The sequence below is a fragment of the Phyllobates terribilis genome, unplaced genomic scaffold, assembly GCF_046119375.1.
Source record: "Phyllobates terribilis strain yellow unplaced genomic scaffold, ASM4611937v1 Scaffold_8__6_contigs__length_399053987, whole genome shotgun sequence".
In the NCBI taxonomy this organism is placed as follows: Eukaryota; Metazoa; Chordata; class Amphibia; order Anura; family Dendrobatidae; genus Phyllobates; species Phyllobates terribilis.
The window spans coordinates 143,739,148-143,758,182 of NW_027362768.1; the positions used below are offsets into that span (position 1 = coordinate 143,739,148).

At 43.1% G+C, this 19,035-nt stretch overlaps 1 protein-coding gene across 1 annotated transcript in view; it reads left to right on the forward strand.

Moving 5' to 3' along the window:
• The window catches only part of RABGAP1L (RAB GTPase activating protein 1 like), a 344,846-nt gene that overhangs the window by 87,246 nt on the left and 238,565 nt on the right, over positions 1 to 19,035 (forward strand). Inside the window, exons 11-13 of the mRNA XM_073643396.1 lie at positions 73 to 211; positions 1,278 to 1,371; positions 14,629 to 14,782. Coding sequence (XP_073499497.1) covers positions 73 to 211; positions 1,278 to 1,371; positions 14,629 to 14,782 — 387 coding nt within the window. The remainder of the gene's footprint in view (positions 1 to 72; positions 212 to 1,277; positions 1,372 to 14,628; positions 14,783 to 19,035) is intronic.

A 19,035-nucleotide genomic window follows, 5' to 3' on the forward strand; every position in this document is an offset into this window, starting at 1 on the left:
TATATCCTATTTTTATTCTTCTTCATAGACACGTTCACACTTTTTATTCAATCTTTTCCTTCTTTTTTTCAGTCCGGCAATAAAGGCCCTGGAGATTCTATTTATGAAGTCCTGAGCTTACAGAGACAATCAGAAATGATTGAGGCTCCTACCAGCCCAGCGAGCACCAGTGGGTTAATGTCTCCGCAAGAGGAGGAGGACCAAGAGGAAGGTAATTGATGTTCATAAAGCCGGCAACTTGTGTGATTTTACATGTTTAAGGGGTTTTCAAATAATATCAAGTCATCCCCTGTCCATCAGATAGGGGATAAGTTGCTGATTGCTTGGGGTCTGACCACTACGACCCCAAGTGATTCCCACAACGGCTACTGCAGAGCCAGTTCTTGAATAGGGCGCAGGTGTACATGGTTGACCTTCGCTACGTTCATTGTGAATGAGAAAAAGCGAAGCGCTGTACTCTGCTTTTTCCAGCAGTGCCATAGACAATAGATGGAGCAGAGGTTGAGCATCAGCACCTTCATTTCTTTAAAGATGGCACTTTTAAGTGCCAATTCTTGGTTTCTGGAGCGTTGCTCTTGGGATCACTGCAGAAGGACATCCTGTAATCAGTAAGTTATCACCTATCCATGTTTTCATGATTTATTTTATGGACATCTGCACATCTTTGGGGGAGGGGTCCCTCTTTTGGATGAGTGCTTTGCATGAGCGACTTCCATTCTGGGGGTAGGACAAATGTTCATCTCAGTGTCTGCCATGTAACACGACGTTTCCGCGGCAGAGAGAATGACGTCATGATTAGTGATAAGCGAGTGTGCTCGTTTAACCCTTTCGCTGAGTTCGCTCGGGCGCTTTGAGTATCTTCGGCGTGCTCGTATATTAAGTTCGAGTCCCTGTGTCTGCATGATTTATGACTGTTAGGTAGCCTCATCACATGTGAGGATTCCCTAACAAACAGGCAATCTCTGCATGTGTTGAGGCTGACTAACAGCCATAAATCATGCAGACGCAGGGACTCGAACTTAATATACAAGCATGCTGAAGATACTCATAAAGCTCCCGAGCGAACTCAGCGAAAGGGTTAAACGAGCACGCTCGCTCATCACTAGTCATGATGCTTAAAGTAGAAGTTGGTTTTTTGACGAGGGATGACGCTGGGGGTTATATATTAATAAAAGATCCTCTGGCATAGAAAATAGACAGCAGCAAATACAGTAGAGTCCATGGCAATGTGTAGAACATCCTTCTATCATCTATTAACAGAGTATATCTCTATACAGAGAGCGACAGTGAACTCTGGAGCGGAACTGGAGATGTTTCCAAAGAATGTCCTGAGAAGATATTAGGATGCTGGGGTCAGCTGCTTCAGAAATGGTAAGATAGAGCCCAAGAGATGCATACTGGGTCTTCTGGAGGAAAATCTGAATGTAGACTCTCCAATGGCCTTGGGCATCTCAAGGTTTCTTTTTCAGGCTCATAAATAATCAACATTGGATAGGATGTACTCGAACCTTCCAACCTTAACAGAATTAAAGAGCAAAATGAATCATTTCATATTTATGGAAAAAGGAGTTTATCAGAGGAGAAACACCATGCATAAATATGAATCGATGTGGGGACCTTAGTTGGATACTCCTGATCTGCCCTTCCTTATTCTACTAAGAAAAAGAGCGATCCTTTCTATTCTCCCCCTTCTTGCACCTGAGCATTGATGAGTAAATCAAAAAAATAATACAAAAGGGAAAAGAAAAGGAAAAATTCATAAATAGTTAATAAAAAATAAGCTCTTGGTAAACTGGATGGTTGTGGTTTCTACTCAGAGGCTAGTAAAAGAGGTTGTTCACTACTTTATCATTGATGACCTATCCTTAGGATCATCAATGACTGATCAGTCTGGGTCTGACACCCAACACCCCTACTGATCAGTCGTTCTCATGGCCGCCAGCCGGACACGCTCAATTGCGGAGCTGCTCCATCTTTTGATAGTGCCCGCAGCCAAATACTGCACATCCGCCTCCTATTCAAATCAATAGGAGGCGGATGTGCCGCAGCAAGTTCCTGAAATGAGGCCAAATAGTTCTGAATTTTAAGCGTGACAAAACTTTTTTTTTAATTCACCCGCCTCTGCATAGTTATGAATCTTTGTAATATACTGCATTAATTTAAAATAAAATAAATGTATTATTTTGTCACGTTCTATCTTCAGCACCGTCCTGAAAGTGCTTTTTTTTTACTGCCTAGTTTGTGCTGTTTTACTATTCTGTACTCTGATACAATTTTGCGTGGGGGAGGGGAGCAGAGAAGCTGGCACAGGGAGAGTGTTGGATTGTTGGTTCTTTCCAAAGCAGAAGTTCAAAGCAGCTTGTAAAAGAGCATGAATTAGGAAGATAAACCAGCACTTTCAGCACAGAGTTGAAGATAGAAAAAAGCAAAATAAAGTCTATTACAAAGATTCATATATTTGCAAAGGCTGATGAATAATTAAATTTAAATGTTTTGTTACTTTTTATCTTCTTGAACTAATTAATTCAAAATTAATACGATGGAACAATAAGGTGTTGTACTGAGGACGGGTGATAAGTTACTGATCGTTGAGGATCCCACTGACAGCGAGAACGGAGTTCCCCATTTGAATGGAACGGTGGTTGAACATGTGCACCAAGTCTTCATTCAAAGTCCATGGGGCGGATAGATGGAAATATCTTTCCAATTCTGCGAAACAATTTTCTAAACCGCACATCATTCACTGTAGGTAAAATGGCTTGTGTCTACTGATGAGCTGACATGGAAGCCGTAGGGAATCGCACTCTCTGCATCGGCCATGCTTTATTATCAGATTCTTTCACTCTAAGGGGGGTGGAGGATTCAGATAATATGTGTATTTTCCGGAATCACTGCTAATACGGCTCTCTAATGTTGACGTATGGGTTCTAGTTGCCTTAAGTAGCACCAGTCGGTCTCCAGCCTCTCGAAGCGTCCTGTCCCATGCGATCACAGTAATAAGCCTCACTCTGTGAATACCGCTTTATTTTATTCTGAATTCCTTCGGGATTATACCTAGAATATTTTTTTTTTCTTTTCTCTCGCATTCAAAATAGACTTCTCATTCGAGAAGCGAATTAACAAAGCAACAACATATTTTCCTGTTAATCGTTGAGAGTCGCGGCCTGCGGGGTGTGAAATGAAGTCATCTATCGGAGAACGAGCTCTTCTGTTACATCTTCTCTTACTCTGTTGTGAACAGAGGTTTCTTCTCCCCCAAAGCTTATTCCTATACACTTATTTAACACAAATTATTCAATTGCCGCCCATCACCAGGGATTGCCTTTGTTTTAGAGATATACATTTATTGTTAGACGGCACCTGAGGCCTTTATAGGGGTCTTGAAATCAAAGTTACTGGACGGTAAAAAAATAAATAAAAGAATATTCCATTGTCAAAACCAAAATATTCTTAATACAACATATATGTATGTATATGTGTGTGCATATATGTATGTATATGTGTGTGCATGTATGTGTGCATGTATGTGTGTGTGTATATACAGTACAGACCAAAAGTTTGGACACACCTTCTCATTTAAAGATTTTTCTGTATTTTCATGACTATAAAAATTGTACATTCACACTGAAGGCATCAAAACTATGAATTAACACATGTGGAATTATATACTTAACAAAAAAGTGTGAAACAACTGAAAATATGTCTTATATTCTAGGTTCTTCAAAGTAGCCACCTTTTGCTTTGATGACTGCTTTGCACACTCTTGGCATTCTCTTGATGAGCTTCAAGAGGTAGTCACCGGAAATGGTCTTCCAACAATCTTGAAGGAGTTCCCAGAGATGTATAGCACTTGTTGGCCCTTTTGCCTTCACTCTGCGGTCCTGCTCACCCCAAACCATCTCGATTGGGTTCAGGTCTGGTGACTGTGGAGGCCAGGTCATCTGGTGTAGCACCCCATCACTCTCTCTCTTGGTCAAATAGCCCTTACATAGCCTGGAGGTGTGTTTGGGGTCATTGTCCTGTTGAAAAATAAATGAAGGTCCAACTAAACGCAAACCGGATGGAATAGCATGCCGCTGCAAAATGCTGTGGTAGCCATGCTGGATCAGTATGCCTTCAATTTTGAATAAATCCCCAACAGTGTCACCAGCAAAGCACCTCCACACCATCATACCTCCTCCTCCATGCTTCACGGTGGGAACCAGGCATGTAGAGTCCATCCGTTCACCTTTTCTGCGTCGCACAAAGACACGGTGGTTGGAACCAAAGATCTCAAATTTGGACTCATCAGACCAAAGCACAGATTTCCACTGGTCTAATGTCCATTCCTTGTGTTCTTTAGCCCAAACAAGTCTCTTCTGCTTGTTGCCTGTCCTTAGCAGTGGTTTCCTAGCAGCTATTTTACCATGAAGGCCTGCTGCACAAAGTCTCCTCTTAACAGTTGTTGTAGAGAGGTGTCTGCTGCTAGAACTCTGTGTGGCATTGACCTGGTCTCTAATCAGAGCGGCTGTTGACCTGCGATTTCTGAGACTGGTGACTCGGTTAAACTTATCCTCAGAAGCAGAGGTGACTCTTGGTCTTCCTTTCCTGGGGCGGTCCTCATGTGAGCCAGTTTCTTTGTAGCGCTTGATGGTTTTTGCAACTGCACTTGGGGACACTTTCAAAGTTTTCCCAATTTTTCGCACTGACTGACATTCATTTCTTAAAGTAATGATGGCCACTTGTTTTTCTTTGCTTAGCTGCTTTTTTCTTGCCATAATACAAATTCTAACAGTCTATTCAGTAGGACTATCAGCTGTGTATCCACCTGACTTCTGCACAACACAACTGATGGTCCCAACCCCATTTATAAGGCAAGAAATCCCACTTGTTAAACCTGACAGGGCACACCTGTGAAGTGAAAACCATTTCCGGTGACTACCTCTTGAAGCTCATCAAGAGAATGCCAAGAGTGTTGCAAAGCAGTCATCAAAGCAAAAGGTGGCTACTTTGAAGAACCTAGAATATAAGACATATTTTCAGTTGTTTCACACTTTTTTGTTAAGTATATAATTCCACATGTGTTAAATCATAGTTTTGATGCCTTCAGTGTGAATGTACAATTTTCATAGTCATGAAAATACAGAAAAATCTTTAAATGAGAAGGTGTGTCCAAACTTTTGGTCTGTACTGTATATATATATATATATATATATATATTAAAACAGAACAAATTTAAAAATCAGTCTTTAACATGTTTTTGCTGCTGACCTGTGCTGTCTAATGGAAGCACAACTAAAATTTTATTTTTTTTGGGTGGGGGATTTTATACATTTTCAGCAATGTCCCGAGGATATATAGCTGGCATGCTGTGTGTATGATTTTTTTTTTTTTTTTTTACTTTTTCATTAAAGGGAATCCATCACTAGCTTTTTTGCTATTTAAGCTAAGCGCAGCATAATGTAGAGGCAGAAAGCCGGATTCCAGGGATGTGTCACTTGTTATAGTTTCAATACAATAAGTATTGTATCAGCAGGAGATTATTACTGCAGGACTAGGTGTCATGTGCCAGGCAGTCCAGCTGATCTGTGTGACACCGCCCCCTCCACTTATTGGCCAATTTGCTGACAATATACAGTGTACACAGGAAGCTGCCAATCAGGGGTGTGGGCGGGGTTATACACACGCTCAGCATTCATAGCACTGCTACATCTACAGCAGAGAAAACCAGGATTCAATCAAAACTGCACCAAGCAGCCCATTAAGTGACACATAGCTGGAATCGGGGTCTCTGCCCCTACATGTTGCAGCTCTCAAATTCCATAGCAAAAGCCTGCTGTCAGATTCCCTTTAATGTGAGAAGATCTGTACATTATATATTCTATAGGGTTTTCTCCCTTTTTTTTTGTAATCTGATTCTTCAGCATCATATGATCATATGTACAATCTGTGAGAAATCCATGTCTATTAGTGAAACATTTAAACACTTATTGTGTATACTTAGTATATTAGTGTGTGTGTGTATACAGTGGGAAATAAGTATTTGATACACTGCACATTTTGCCATTTTTCCCACCTACAAAGAATGGAGGTCTGTAATTTTTATCATAGGTACACTTCACCTGTGAGAGACAGAATCTGAACCTAAAATTCAGAAAATCACATTGTATGATTTTTGCATAATTAATTTGCATTTTATTGCATGAAATAAGTATTTGATACAATAGAAAAACAGAACTTAATATCTGGTACAGAAACCTTTGTTTGCGATTAGAGGTCAGAGGTTTCCTGTAGTTCGTGACCAGGTTTGCACACACTGCTGCAGGGATTTTTGGCCCACTCCTCCATACAAATCTTCTCCAGATCTTTCAGGTTTCTGGGCTGTCACTGGGCAACATTGAGTTACAGCTCCCTCCAAAGATTTTCTATTGGGTTCAGGTCTGGAGACTGGCTAGGCCACTCCATGACCTTGAAATGCTTCTTACGGAGCCACTTCTTAGTTGCCCTGGCTGTGTGTTTCGGGTCATTGTCATGCTGATAGGCCCAGCCACGACCTATCTTCAGTGCTCTTACTGAGCGAAGGAGGTTGTTGGCCAAAATCTTGCGATGTATGACCGCATCCTCCCTTCAATACAGTGCAGTCGTCCTGTCCCCTTTGCAGAAAAGCAACCCCAAAGAATGATGTTTCCCCCACCATGCTTCACGGTTGGGACGATGTTCTTGGGGTTGTACTCATCGTTGTTCTTCCTCCAAACACGGCGAGTGGAGTTGATACCAAAAAGTTCTATTTTGGTCTTATCTGACTCTCATGCCTCCTCTGAATCATCCACATGGCACAATTTCGGCCTCTGCGTGCACAATCACCATCATGTCCACTTCCCTGTGCCTTGCCACGCTCCTCGCCCATTTTAAATGGAGTATAATATTTGGCAAGCTCCCCAAAATATTACTGCATAAAGAAATAAGTATGAAAGCTATTGTGTAGTCGTGAAACACACAGTATATCTACAAAGAACTACACAACATTGTAGTATGGAAATAAAATGAATTGTTTATGGATAATCAAGAAATAAAAATCCAGAAAGGGATAAAAACACCAGGTGGAAAAACAAGACGGGGACAGATAGTATATGCCACACATCTGAACAATACAGTACATAGAAATAGCCCCTAAAGCATGGCACTGCTTGATTATGTAGGAAGTCTGAGGTCATCCAACTATGCAAAAATCAAAAAACAGGCGGGGGCAGATTATAAATGTCAGGTATACAATGCACTGATAAAGTGATAGTGCATGATGAAAGAAAATGTTGTGCCGAGAGTACAGGTGTACTAAAGTGTAATTGCAAATGGCACAAATGGTAAAAAGTAGATGGCTAAAGTGTCAAAAAACTGCTAAAGTGGCAGTGCATGATAGCGGCAAGATATCATAAAGCAGCATATAGCAACCACAAGGGTGAAATGACTAACATGTCAGAAAACTGCTAAAGTAACCATGCATAATAGCAGCAGCTAAACAAAAGGTATGTTACCTGAGGTGGCAATGTATAATAACTTATGTTGAGCGATACCTTCCGATATCGGGAAATATCGCATTGGATTGGATCGGACCGATACCCAAAAAATATCGGATATCGCCGATTCCGATACCGGAAACCAATGCAAGTCAATGGGACACAAATATCGGAATGAAAATAAACCCTTTCTTAACTTGTAGGTTAATTCTACATGAAGGAAAACAACTAAGAATAATGTAGAATGTATTGGGGGAGGTGGAGGAGACATTAAAGGCATAGAGGTTTAGCCCAATCAAATGGAATAGCAGGAATTAATATTTTTTTAAGACGTTAATGCCACAGCCATGGTGGTTGTGGCATTACAGTGGTTGCCCAAATCGATGGGAACAGTGCTCACAGTGAAACTTGAAAAGCCGGCAATTCAGCAGCGGCATACACCGGTACCTGACAACTTAGAACAGAAAGAATAGAGCATCACACATAGATTAGATAGATAAAAACATGTCAGTCACATATATCAGAAGTACAGTGATAGTGTTGGTTACTGTACTTGTCATTTTAGTGTTAAAATAAAGGATTTATTAAAAAAAAAAAATTGGCGTGGGGTTCCCCATAATTTTAGTCTCTAGCGGAGTTTAAGCAGACGGCTGGGGCAGATGTTTGAAGCCTAGGAAGGGGGTAATACCCACGGAGCTTCCCAGGCTACTAATATCAGCCCTCAGCTGAATACCTAGCTTTTACTAGCTATTAAAATGGGGGACCCCCAAAAAAATGACGTGGGGTCCCCCCTATTTTAATAGCTAGCAAAGGCTAGGCAGACAGCTGGGGCTGATATTAATAGCCCAGGAAGGGTGCCATGAATATTGGCCCCCTCCCAGGCTAGAAACACCAGCCGTCAGCCGCCCCAGAAATAGCGCATCCATAGGATGCGCCAATTCTGGCACTTAGCCTCGCTCTTCCCACTGCCCTGTAGCGGTGGCAGTGGGGTAATAGGGCTGGGGTTGATGTCAGCTTAAAATGCCAGCTGACATCAAGCCCAGGTTAGTAATGGAGAGGCGTCTATAAGACACCCCCATTACTAACCCCATAGTCAAAGTTAAAAAAAAAACCACAAACACCCAGAGCAAAGTCCTTTAATTGAAATAAACACACAATTCTTTATTGTTCTAAATTAAACCATACTTACCATCACGCCCATTCCAGCTGAAGCCAATGTCTTCTGCAATAAAAGTAAAATAATAAACCAACATCATCCTTACCTTTCCATGGTTCCCAGGACGGCTCCAGCTCTGCTACATCGAGATGACAGGCTGGATCGCAGCAGAAAGCTGCCATCCAGCTTGCCATGCCGCAGACACTGAGAATCGCAGGTATGCTTGCGCTCCTCAGTGTCTGGCTGTGACGGCATCCAGATGAGCCGAGTTCATGTTCAATGACCTCGACTCACCTCATGCAAGTCACTGACAGCGTGGGAGAATTCACCTGCGCATGCGGTGAGCGTGAGAGAATTCTCCTGCGCTCACGGCAAGCGCAGGAGAATTTTCCCACGCTGTCAGTGACGTGCATGAGGTGTGCTGAGTTCATTGGACATGAACTCGGCTCATCTGGATGCCGTCACTGCCAGACACTAAGGAGCGCAAGCATGCCTGTGCTTCTCAGTGTCTGCGGCATGTTTAGCTGGATGGCAGCTTTCTGCTGCGATCCAGCCTGTCATCTCGATGTAGCAGAGTGGTATCCGCCCAACCTGAGTCCCAACCCATTTCGCCAGCACGAAGGCTTTATGAGGTATGTGATTATTACCGCAGTAATATTAGATCACATCTGATGACTACAGTTTTAGGCAGTGGCCTTGTAGTATGGTACTGGTCAGTGACTAAGTGTGAATAGGTTGAACAGCACACAACTGGCAGACTTTCAATGGCGTATAATATTTGGCACACTCTCCCAAATGTCACGATTATTACCGTAGTAATATCGGATCACGTCTGATGATGGACAAGTTTCTCTGCTTCCACAATACAGCAATGCGAATAAAATGAAACAAATCTGGCTGCATGCTGCTGACAAGCAAACGGAGCAGTAAAAATTGTGTATTATATTGCTTTTTAAGCAAATAATCAGGATTAAGAGCAAAAAGAATATTAGCCCTGATATCTAGGGCTATGGATATCAGTAACAGCAGCAGCAGACAGATTGTACAATGAACCCTATTCTGCTTTATACACTCAGCACAAACTCTGCCTGCTTAAAGGCCCCGTCACACTTAGCGACGCTGCAGCGATCCCGACAACGATACGACCTGTCAGGGATCGTTGCTGCGTCGCTATGTGGTCGCTGGAGAGCTGTCAAACAGGCAGGCTCACCAATGATCAGGGGAGCAGCGACATCGTGGAAAGAATCTTTCCATGATGTCCTGCTCCTGGTTACCAGCCTGCTGAAGCAGGAGCAGGCTGGTAACCATGATAAACAGCCGGTTACTAGGGGCACACGCGCACGTAGTAACCCGCTGTTTATCATGGTTACCACTCTGCTATGGTGAGCGGGAGGTTACTGCTCACTTTAGCAGGCTCGTAACCATGATAAACAGCGGGTTACTAAGTGCGCGTGTGCCCCTAGTAACCCGCTGTTTATCATGGTTACCAGCCTGATCGTTGGTCCCGCTGGTCGCACACAGCGATGTGTGCTGACCAGCGGGAGGGCAAAGACCAAAAAATGGTCCAGGACATTATGCAGCGATCAGCGACCTCACAGCAGGGGCCTGATCGCTGCAAAGTGTCACACATAGCGACATCGCTGGTGAGGTCGCTGTTGCATCACCAAAACCGTGACTCAGCAGCGATCTCGCTATGTGAAACGGGGGCTTAACTCCTGATATCGCCAGGATTGATATGCATCTGGATTAGTCCTTAAAAGCACTGTTAGTTGAGATGTATATTGCTCTGGAATTCCTAGCTAAATAAACTGCCAGATCTCTCCTTCACTCAGCTGCAGCTCTCCCTACCCTGCCTGTCTGAAGGGTAGACTGACGAGCATATGGTCACCGGGTCGTATATAGACCTGATGATGTTATGCGGCCAGCCAATCACTGTAATGACACAAAAAACATGGCTGCGGCATTTCAGTGAGTGACAGGCAATCCCTGCATGTTTATTCGCTCTCTAAACAGCGCCAAACATGCAGGGCGGGGACCAGCGCTCACACAGAGCATCCTGGAAGTACTCGCCAAGCAACTCGAACAATGAGATGCTCAGGGCGAGTACCGAGCACGCTCGCTCATTACTACTAATTATATATATATATAATGAAACAAGCACTATTACTATCTTATGTATTTATGATACATTATAAATATGTATCACTTAGTTTACTGGCTGCAGCAGTTGTGATACAATCACAATTTTCTCTGCTAACGATCTAGCAGAGCTCGGAATGCTGAGCCCTGTATAGCCCCGCCCACATCACTGATTGGCAGATATCTGTCTACACTGTATATTGACAGCTGTTAATCAGTGCTGGGGGCGTGGCTGGACCAGAAGGCATGAAACACCTAGTCATTTAGTGATTAATTTCCTGCTGATAAAACACAGATTTTTTTGAAACAGCTAAACAGTAACACATTGCTGAAATTAGGGTCTCTGCCCTTACATCATGGTGCTCTCAGATTAAATAGCAAAAACCTGCTTACAGATTCCCTTTAAAGGGTAGATAAATACAAAGAAAAGCATAATATAGGAAAAAGGAGGCTGCATTTCACTTTTACCAATGTTATCTGTCCCGGTTTCACCTCCCTTCCCCAATTCAGCTGGTAATATGTGGTAACTAATACAAAGTTTAATGGTCTGTAGACCCTCAAATCCACAAATAATTGCGCATGGTAACTATATTTATACCTTCTGTAATTTCCACAAGTTTTAATATTTTTTTTTTTTAATCTACATGAACTTTTCAGAGTTTAGAACTCATTGTCCTTTGTTCAGTGCATTAAAAATCTGGGGAGCAATTAGCACCAAATGTCCCAAGTCTGAGATGTTGTTTATTAAATTTGATGAGCATGTTACCCCTCTGCGTTTAGTTCCTTTCTGAAGCCGGGAAAGAATTGTATCTGTACTTTCCTTTGTCCTGACGGAGGAGAATAAGACCAGACTCGAACGCCAATTAAAATGTTCTGCACATTTTCATTTTTCTTCTCTTCTCTTAGATCTTAGGTAGCTTTTTCAATTAAGCTTGAAAGCTGGCCAGTTAAATTAGTATACGTCAGGAGGAAAATTATATTTATATTTTTAGGTCTTTTAAATATCATTTGAAAGTACAACCATCAGCTGTAGGCAGAATGCCGCCACTAGGACGATTATAAAAAGTATGAAGATATTTTTTAAACTTTCAAAGTATGTTACAACTAAGAAGCAAAAGTGTTATATTACAGTTTTAAATTTGCCCAGACCAGGGATAAACTCCACCTTCTATTTGATAACATGATCTGGTAGACCCAAAAACAGGTTTGGCATTATCCATTGATGTCAACACCTCCTTGAATGAAAGTGTTCAGATCTTCAAAAACAGAAAAAAAAGAGGTTTTATTTTTTACTTTAAACATTAGATGATTTTAAGTTTCTTCTTCAATTAAAGGGAATCTGTGAGCAGGTTTTTGCTATTTGCTAATCTGAGAGCAGCATGATATAGGGGCTGAGACCCTGATTCCAGTGATATGTCACTTGCTAGTCTGATTCCTGTAATTTTGATGCAATCACGGTTCTGTGTTGCAGATCTATCAGTGCTCAGAATGCTGAGCTTTGTGTAACCCCGCCCAACACCACTGATTGGCAGCTTTCTGTGTAGTTGGGGTCGGAGTTAAAAAGAGTAGATGGACTAGAAGACAGCAGACACCTAGTCCTGTAGTGATAAGCTCCTGCTGATAAAACACTGATTTTATTGACGCAACTACACACAAGTGACACTTCATCGGAATCCGGTTCTCAGTCCCTACATCATGCTGCTCTCAGATTACCTATTTAAAGCGGGCATAGATAAATATTAGCCAAGCTCGCTAGGGTTGGCTGACTATCTGTATCGTTATGTCCTTCCTCTTCCGATGTCAGAAGCTGGGTTCGATTTCAATATGCTTCATCTTGGGTTGGATTTCGATATGTCTGATCCTTTCTTTTTTCTGAAATAAGCCACTGTTGCATCCTTTTAAAATTTCATCAAATCTTAGGGTTTTTTTGCATCATGTCAAATGTGTCTATCACAGCACAGTCACCAATCCGCAAAGTCATTAAGTGAGGAGTTATACAGAAGTGGAGGGGAAGAGGGATTAAGTTGAAAAAGTTTCATTATTTTTATAACTCCTAGAAAGTAATTTGAAAACTTTGAGATCATTTTATAGGAAAGTTCATCATCTTTTGGTGAAGACCTTTTATAGCATCTCGTCTTTAGAAGCCACTTCCAGTGCCGTCTGCCCGCTAGAAAATGACCTGTCAATATGATTTATAAAACTATTAGAAGACGTTCTGGTGTTGCCCAGGTGTACAAGTACTGAAATAGCTGTGGGCTTTATTTAAAGATCTGGGCTCAGGTAAAGTGTGAGAGCTGAAGGCAGATGAACACGTCTCAGGTTTGCTTTGTTGCCTGGACCGAGATGCATTTGCAGAATATTTATTAGAAATTGATAAAACGTAAGACTCCATTCTGGGCACCTCTAGGGAATGGACTTTTTTTATTACTAACCTTATTTTGTATAGCAGCCAGACCTGAATATAAAGAGGAGATTGTTGTGTTTCTGTGCGCCGTAATAATCTCTTTCCCTGTAGTTTAATATAAGATGATCTGTAGGGGAAGGCCCAATGGTCGTAGTGAATGATATGAGCTTTGTGCATCCCCATTGCTATTCAGACTTTCACTACCAATACTAATAACAACCACCAAGCAGAACGTCATAAAATGCCACAGTGTCCAAGCTCAACACAGCGCATCCTCTAAAATCTATGCAGTACTTAGAATCATCATTTATATTTTATCGTTTCCTAGTTTTCATTTGCCTTATGAGCAAGTGACGCAGGTGGCAAATGATGGGTGATAAATTTGGTTGGTAGACTTTACAGCGCACATGGGGAGTTTTCAAAGACTGTTAATGGCATAGGATTTGCACTGTTAAAAGCGTAACTATTAAAAATAAGTTTTGATATGAGGTAGCTACGGTTTAGTAGTGTGGGTTCTGAGATCCAAACTGATCACTCAGCAGATTTTGATGAATTACCCAAATGCATTCACTGTGGCCGAGCATTCCTCAGACAACCATTGATAACCTCATTGATAGCAGCCAAGGCGTGTCAATGCAAGGATTACTGCGCTTCGTGCTCCTACTCGATACTGTTACTGGAGAATACTCGATTTAGATGTTTTTGAAGGCAGCAGGATCCTGCTAATTGGAACAGTATAACGTTATGATATCACCACAAATTGCAGCTTTATCAGGGGTAAGTATGGGTCTATCCAGTATCCTTGCCAGTGCACAGTTTAGACGCCCTCCTTGTGTTGCCATTATGCTGCTCCTCAGGTAACAGGTATTTTGGCTTATATACCAATTATATGTTCTATATAAAGCACACTGTGTATCAGTACTTACCCCCTGATGAAGCTGCACTTTTATGGCAATACGCAGGGGGCATTGTTAAGCAAGTGACAGGTCATCTTTAAATGTCGGTGAGGTATTTTGTAGCTTTTTTTGATCTTGAATACAATTAAGACTTGCACGGTGACTTGCAAATTTTTCGAGCAGAGTGAAAGGTGTCTAACGTGTTCTGCATAGATGCACAGGATTCACCACAAAGTGTGCGATAAAAATTAGACAGCATCGGGGGTCTCCCCATCTCTCCCATCCAGAATTCCAAGAAAGCCTCCTCCTCACCTGCGCTCACATATATGTGGGAGGGCTTACACTCTTTAGGCCCCTTAACATGGGAACAACTTTTCACGCCTCCCTCCCTTCCATAATGAATTTTATTTTTGGACATTTCCTCCCGATAGTATGTTGCATTTTATCAACAGTTCTGAAATCATCAACAGAATAAATTATTGTGAAAAAAAACCTGTCAATTCCTTCTTCCGATTCACTCTTATGTCCTCCCTTATTTAGGCACAGCAATCTGAGCTTGAGACCAAAGGGACTGTCATCATTGGTGAAGAGAGGAGGGGTCCCAGAGGCACTAAGAGCTGAAGTTTGGCAACTTCTTGCTGGCTGCCATGAGGATCAAGAAATGATGGAGAAGTACAAGAACCTCATCGTAAAAGTAAGAAAGTTTTTAGATTCATTACTTTTATTTAAGTTTCTATTTGTTGATCGAATCAGTGTTAAAATTTCACATTTTTAAATGCAACTTTTGCATCCTACTAATAAGTGTCTTTTGGATATACGACATGTCCATCCTGAAGCTACATGTGATGCCTTAACCCTGAGGTGCACAGCATATTGGTTGCCATACAGTGTCTATAGCAGGGGTCATAATGTCTGCTGGCAGTCGGAAAGCTACATGTCAATAAGCTGCAGGTTACCAAGGAAGTTGACGTTGACCAAGGAAGCTGACAATTATGGAGCCATCCTGTCCATGGCTGGACTATCAAGTCACCGCAATGACTTGGATACTTGGCCAGAATTAAGCTGGCAATACGCATTATCTGGCTGTTGACTGAACGATGCTTCGGCCAATTGTTCGTTTGACAGCCATCTTGGCCCACTCTCCTATATGCCATGGAGAACTCTCCTGTGTTCTCTATGAGAAAGCCGCTGACTGATCCAGGAGGACATTGCTTTTGCTGCCCGAAATCAAACATGTCCAATCAACAACTCTCCCAACGATCAGTCGGCCAGTGCCTCATACATATTAGACCACCAGCCAAACTCGTCATCGTTGGCTGCTATAAGTTTTTGTAACAGGGCTTTAATAGCGTGCGGTAATGTGGTACACCTGTTATGGCTTTTTTCCTCATTGGTTGGTGGACCTTGTAGTTGACGTACGTCACTCAACTTTTCAACCACGTCGTATGGCCCTTGTCCCTTGGCCATGAATTTACTTTCCACTGTGGGGATTAACGCCAACACCCATTCCCCGGGCTACACTGTCTGTCTCGCCGATCGGTTGTAGACCCTGGCTTGGGCCTCTTGGGATTGGAGGAGGCTCTCCCTCACAATCGGCATCACCTTTTTGATCCGGTCTTGCTTCCTTACTCGTTTATATACCAATGAGATTGATTTGGCATTCTGAGTTATGGTTGTATGTGGCTCATCCATATTTACATTTTTATCATCGGACATATAAAAATAAAATCCTGATTGTCCAACCCCATTAGCCCTAAAAATAAAATATCTCCACCAACCGTGGATTTTGCCTTTAGGTCTTACAGATAGAGCAGTGTTTCCCACACCCCCGTCCTCACGACCCCCCAACACGTCATGTTTTCAGGATCTCCTTAGTATTGCACAGGTGAGAGAACCTGTGGCAACCTCTGATGCCTTGATGATACTTCCACCTCCTGTGCAATACTAGGGAAATCCTGAAAACATGATCTGTTGGGGACCGTGAGGACTGGAGTTTGGGAAACACTGAGATAGAGAATGGTAGAAAGATTCCCGTTACTTGATCTAATAGAAAGGAAATAATGGTTGACGTTCTCTGATTGTGTCCCACCATCATTGCTTTGATATTATAATTTGTGTGTTGCATATATCTGATTGAGAAATCTATTTTCTGCCACTTTATAAACACTTATATATCTTAAACACTCGACCTCTTTTAAATGGTTGTTTTCAAGAATGAGAACTTGGTAAAGGACTTAGATTTGCAGTAAACTGAAATTCCCAGTGTCAGGCAGCTGCTGCCAAGACAAATAAGCCAGTCCATGAATTTACGTGACAGGTAACATAAAGCTATTACTTTACAAATCACAGGCCTGATTGCGTATGCAATATAGTGTACAATTTTGAACACTGATGTACAAGTTAACCAGAGAAATTGATGGAAAGGGTGGATTACAGCACTTGGTAAAATGAGCAAAATTCAGATTAGAAAAAAATATGGCTGAGAGGTAACCTAATAATTGCGTATACATGCATCAAAGGCCAATACATAGATATCTCACATGACCTATTTATATCAGGACCCATAACTGTAATATCGTTATATAGAATAGGTTTTTACTCCAAAATAGAGGACAAATTTACTGTAGAAGAACAGCTTTCCTTTCATGTGGTCTGTGGTCATACATCAACAGAAAGAAGTTCAGAAAAAGAAAGTGTTATCAACTCTTGGTCAGAACCAGCTCTCTGACAGTTTCTCAGTTAGCTCCTTTGGCATCCAGCAGTGGGCAGGGAAACAAAGAGTCTATGAAGGCAAACAGTGCAAAATTTTTAATGACAAGCAACTGCAAAGTTTATTTTTAACCTAAAATACTTTCATTTAAAGGGGTTGTCCACTACTCTGACAACCCTCTTTCAATCCCTATGTTTCCCTCCAGTGAATTTTGCTTTTAGTTCATTCAAATAGAGCAAGGTTTCCCAAACCCTGTCCTCAGCCTATCATAGATCAGGTTTTTAGTATTTCCTTAGTGTTGCACAGGTGAGAGAACCTCCAATGCAGGCACCATTCCACCCGTGTCCGCACTGGCTCTCCAGGGGCTCCCATCACATTATGTCACGCAATCTCTGAGGCCAATCACAAGCTCTGGGAGAGCCAGTGCCAACACCGCTGAAATGGCGCCTGCACTGGAGGCAAGTATAGGTGTTATTATTTTACTGGGAGTTGTACTGGACAACCTCTTTATGTAAAACAAAATTGTCCCTGAAGGCGTCCATATCTTTTAAGCAGAATTATGGGAATTCTATTTTATGTGCTTGTATGCGGAAAATCTGTGACCGTCAGATTGCCGAGTACCAGTCGTAAAGACATATTACCTAATAATGAGGTTTTCAATGGAAATAATCTTGTCTATGCTATCCAAAAAAAATTCTAACTTCATACGGACAAAACAGTTCACAAAATATCCCTTCCTCTCTTCTTCATTTGTTCTTTCTCTTAAACTGTGATTCATTCACATTAGTGCATCTCTTCCTGTTGTTCTACAAGGCGCGGGTGACAAAAGGCAGAGAAAATATTGTTGGTGCAGGGAAATAGTGTGACATTTATCTGCGCCACTGCCTTTTTAGCCTCCTGTTTAGATAACAAACAGGCAGCGCAGTGGCAGGCAGGCAGGCACGGTGAGATAAGTTACTTAACGAGTTACTTTTCCACATGTGGTACCGAGGAGTTGGGACATGAGCCATTACGCAATTCTGCTTTTATTATACAGTGCTGTCTGATGTGTGTATCAGACAGATACTCGGCTGTACACGGAGGAAGACCAAGAACGCTGTTTCTTTAAGTTTTGGATTGGTTTATTAAAAAAATGGCATAAACCAATCTAGAGTTCATAAAATAACAGCCTATTCGGCATAACGGCAGAACAAAATAAAAAGGTACTGCACAGTACTTATATTGGCTGGATCCAGACTCTCAGGGTTAACCACACACGGTTCAGGTTTAGTGTAGTGCCGGCGTCCCTGCCCTCTGCTAGGCAGGGACGCTGCTCCCCTCACCGCTCTGCCCCGTGCCCGGCGTCCCTCTCCCGCTCTGCTGTCAGCGCGCGCTCCTTCCCGGCGTCCTCCTCCCGCTCTGCTCTCAGCGCGCGCTCCTTCCCGGCCCCTGTGCTTAGGGCGCGCGCGCGCGCTCCCCTCCTCTTAAAGGGGCCGCGCGCGCCGTCCTAAGGAGTCCCCGGCCAATGGCCGGAGGACTTCATCATATATAAGGCACCTCCTCCAAAATGCAGGTGCCCGAGCAATGTTGTTTGCACCTGTGTCTCACCTGTGCTTCAGCCCTCAGGTCCCGTTGCCAGTTACCTGCCAGTTACCTGTCAGATTCCTGCCTGATTACTTGCTACCTGTCTGCTAGTCTGAGGTCCGACGGTCTGCCTTACTACTCCTGTCAGTCTGTCTAAGGACCAGCCTGCCCGCTCACCTGGGAGCGCACCTCAGCTACCTGCCTGCTTGCCTGAGGTCCGACGGTCTGCCTTACAACTCCGGTCAGTCTGTCTATGGACCAGCTTGCCCGCTCACCTGGGAGCGCTTCTCCGTTACCTGCCTGCTTACCAGCCCGGAGGCTCCGCTGTCACTTGCTGTGACCACCAGCCACTCCAGACTCTTGCCCGCTCACCTGGGAGCGCTTCTCCGCTACCTGCCCGCTTGCCTACCCGGAGGCTCCGCTGTCACGTGCTGTGACCACCAGCTATTCCAGAGACTCTTGCCCGCTCACCTGGGAGCGCTTCTCCGCTACCTGCCTGCTTGCCTGCCCGGAGGCTCCGCTGTCACGTGCTGTGACCACCAGCTATTCCTGAGACTCTTGCCCGCTCACCTGGGAGCGCTTCTCCGTTACCTGCCTGCTTGCCTACCTGGAGGCTCCGCCGTCACGTGCTGTGACCACCTGCTATTCCAGAGACTCTCGCTTGCTCACCTGGG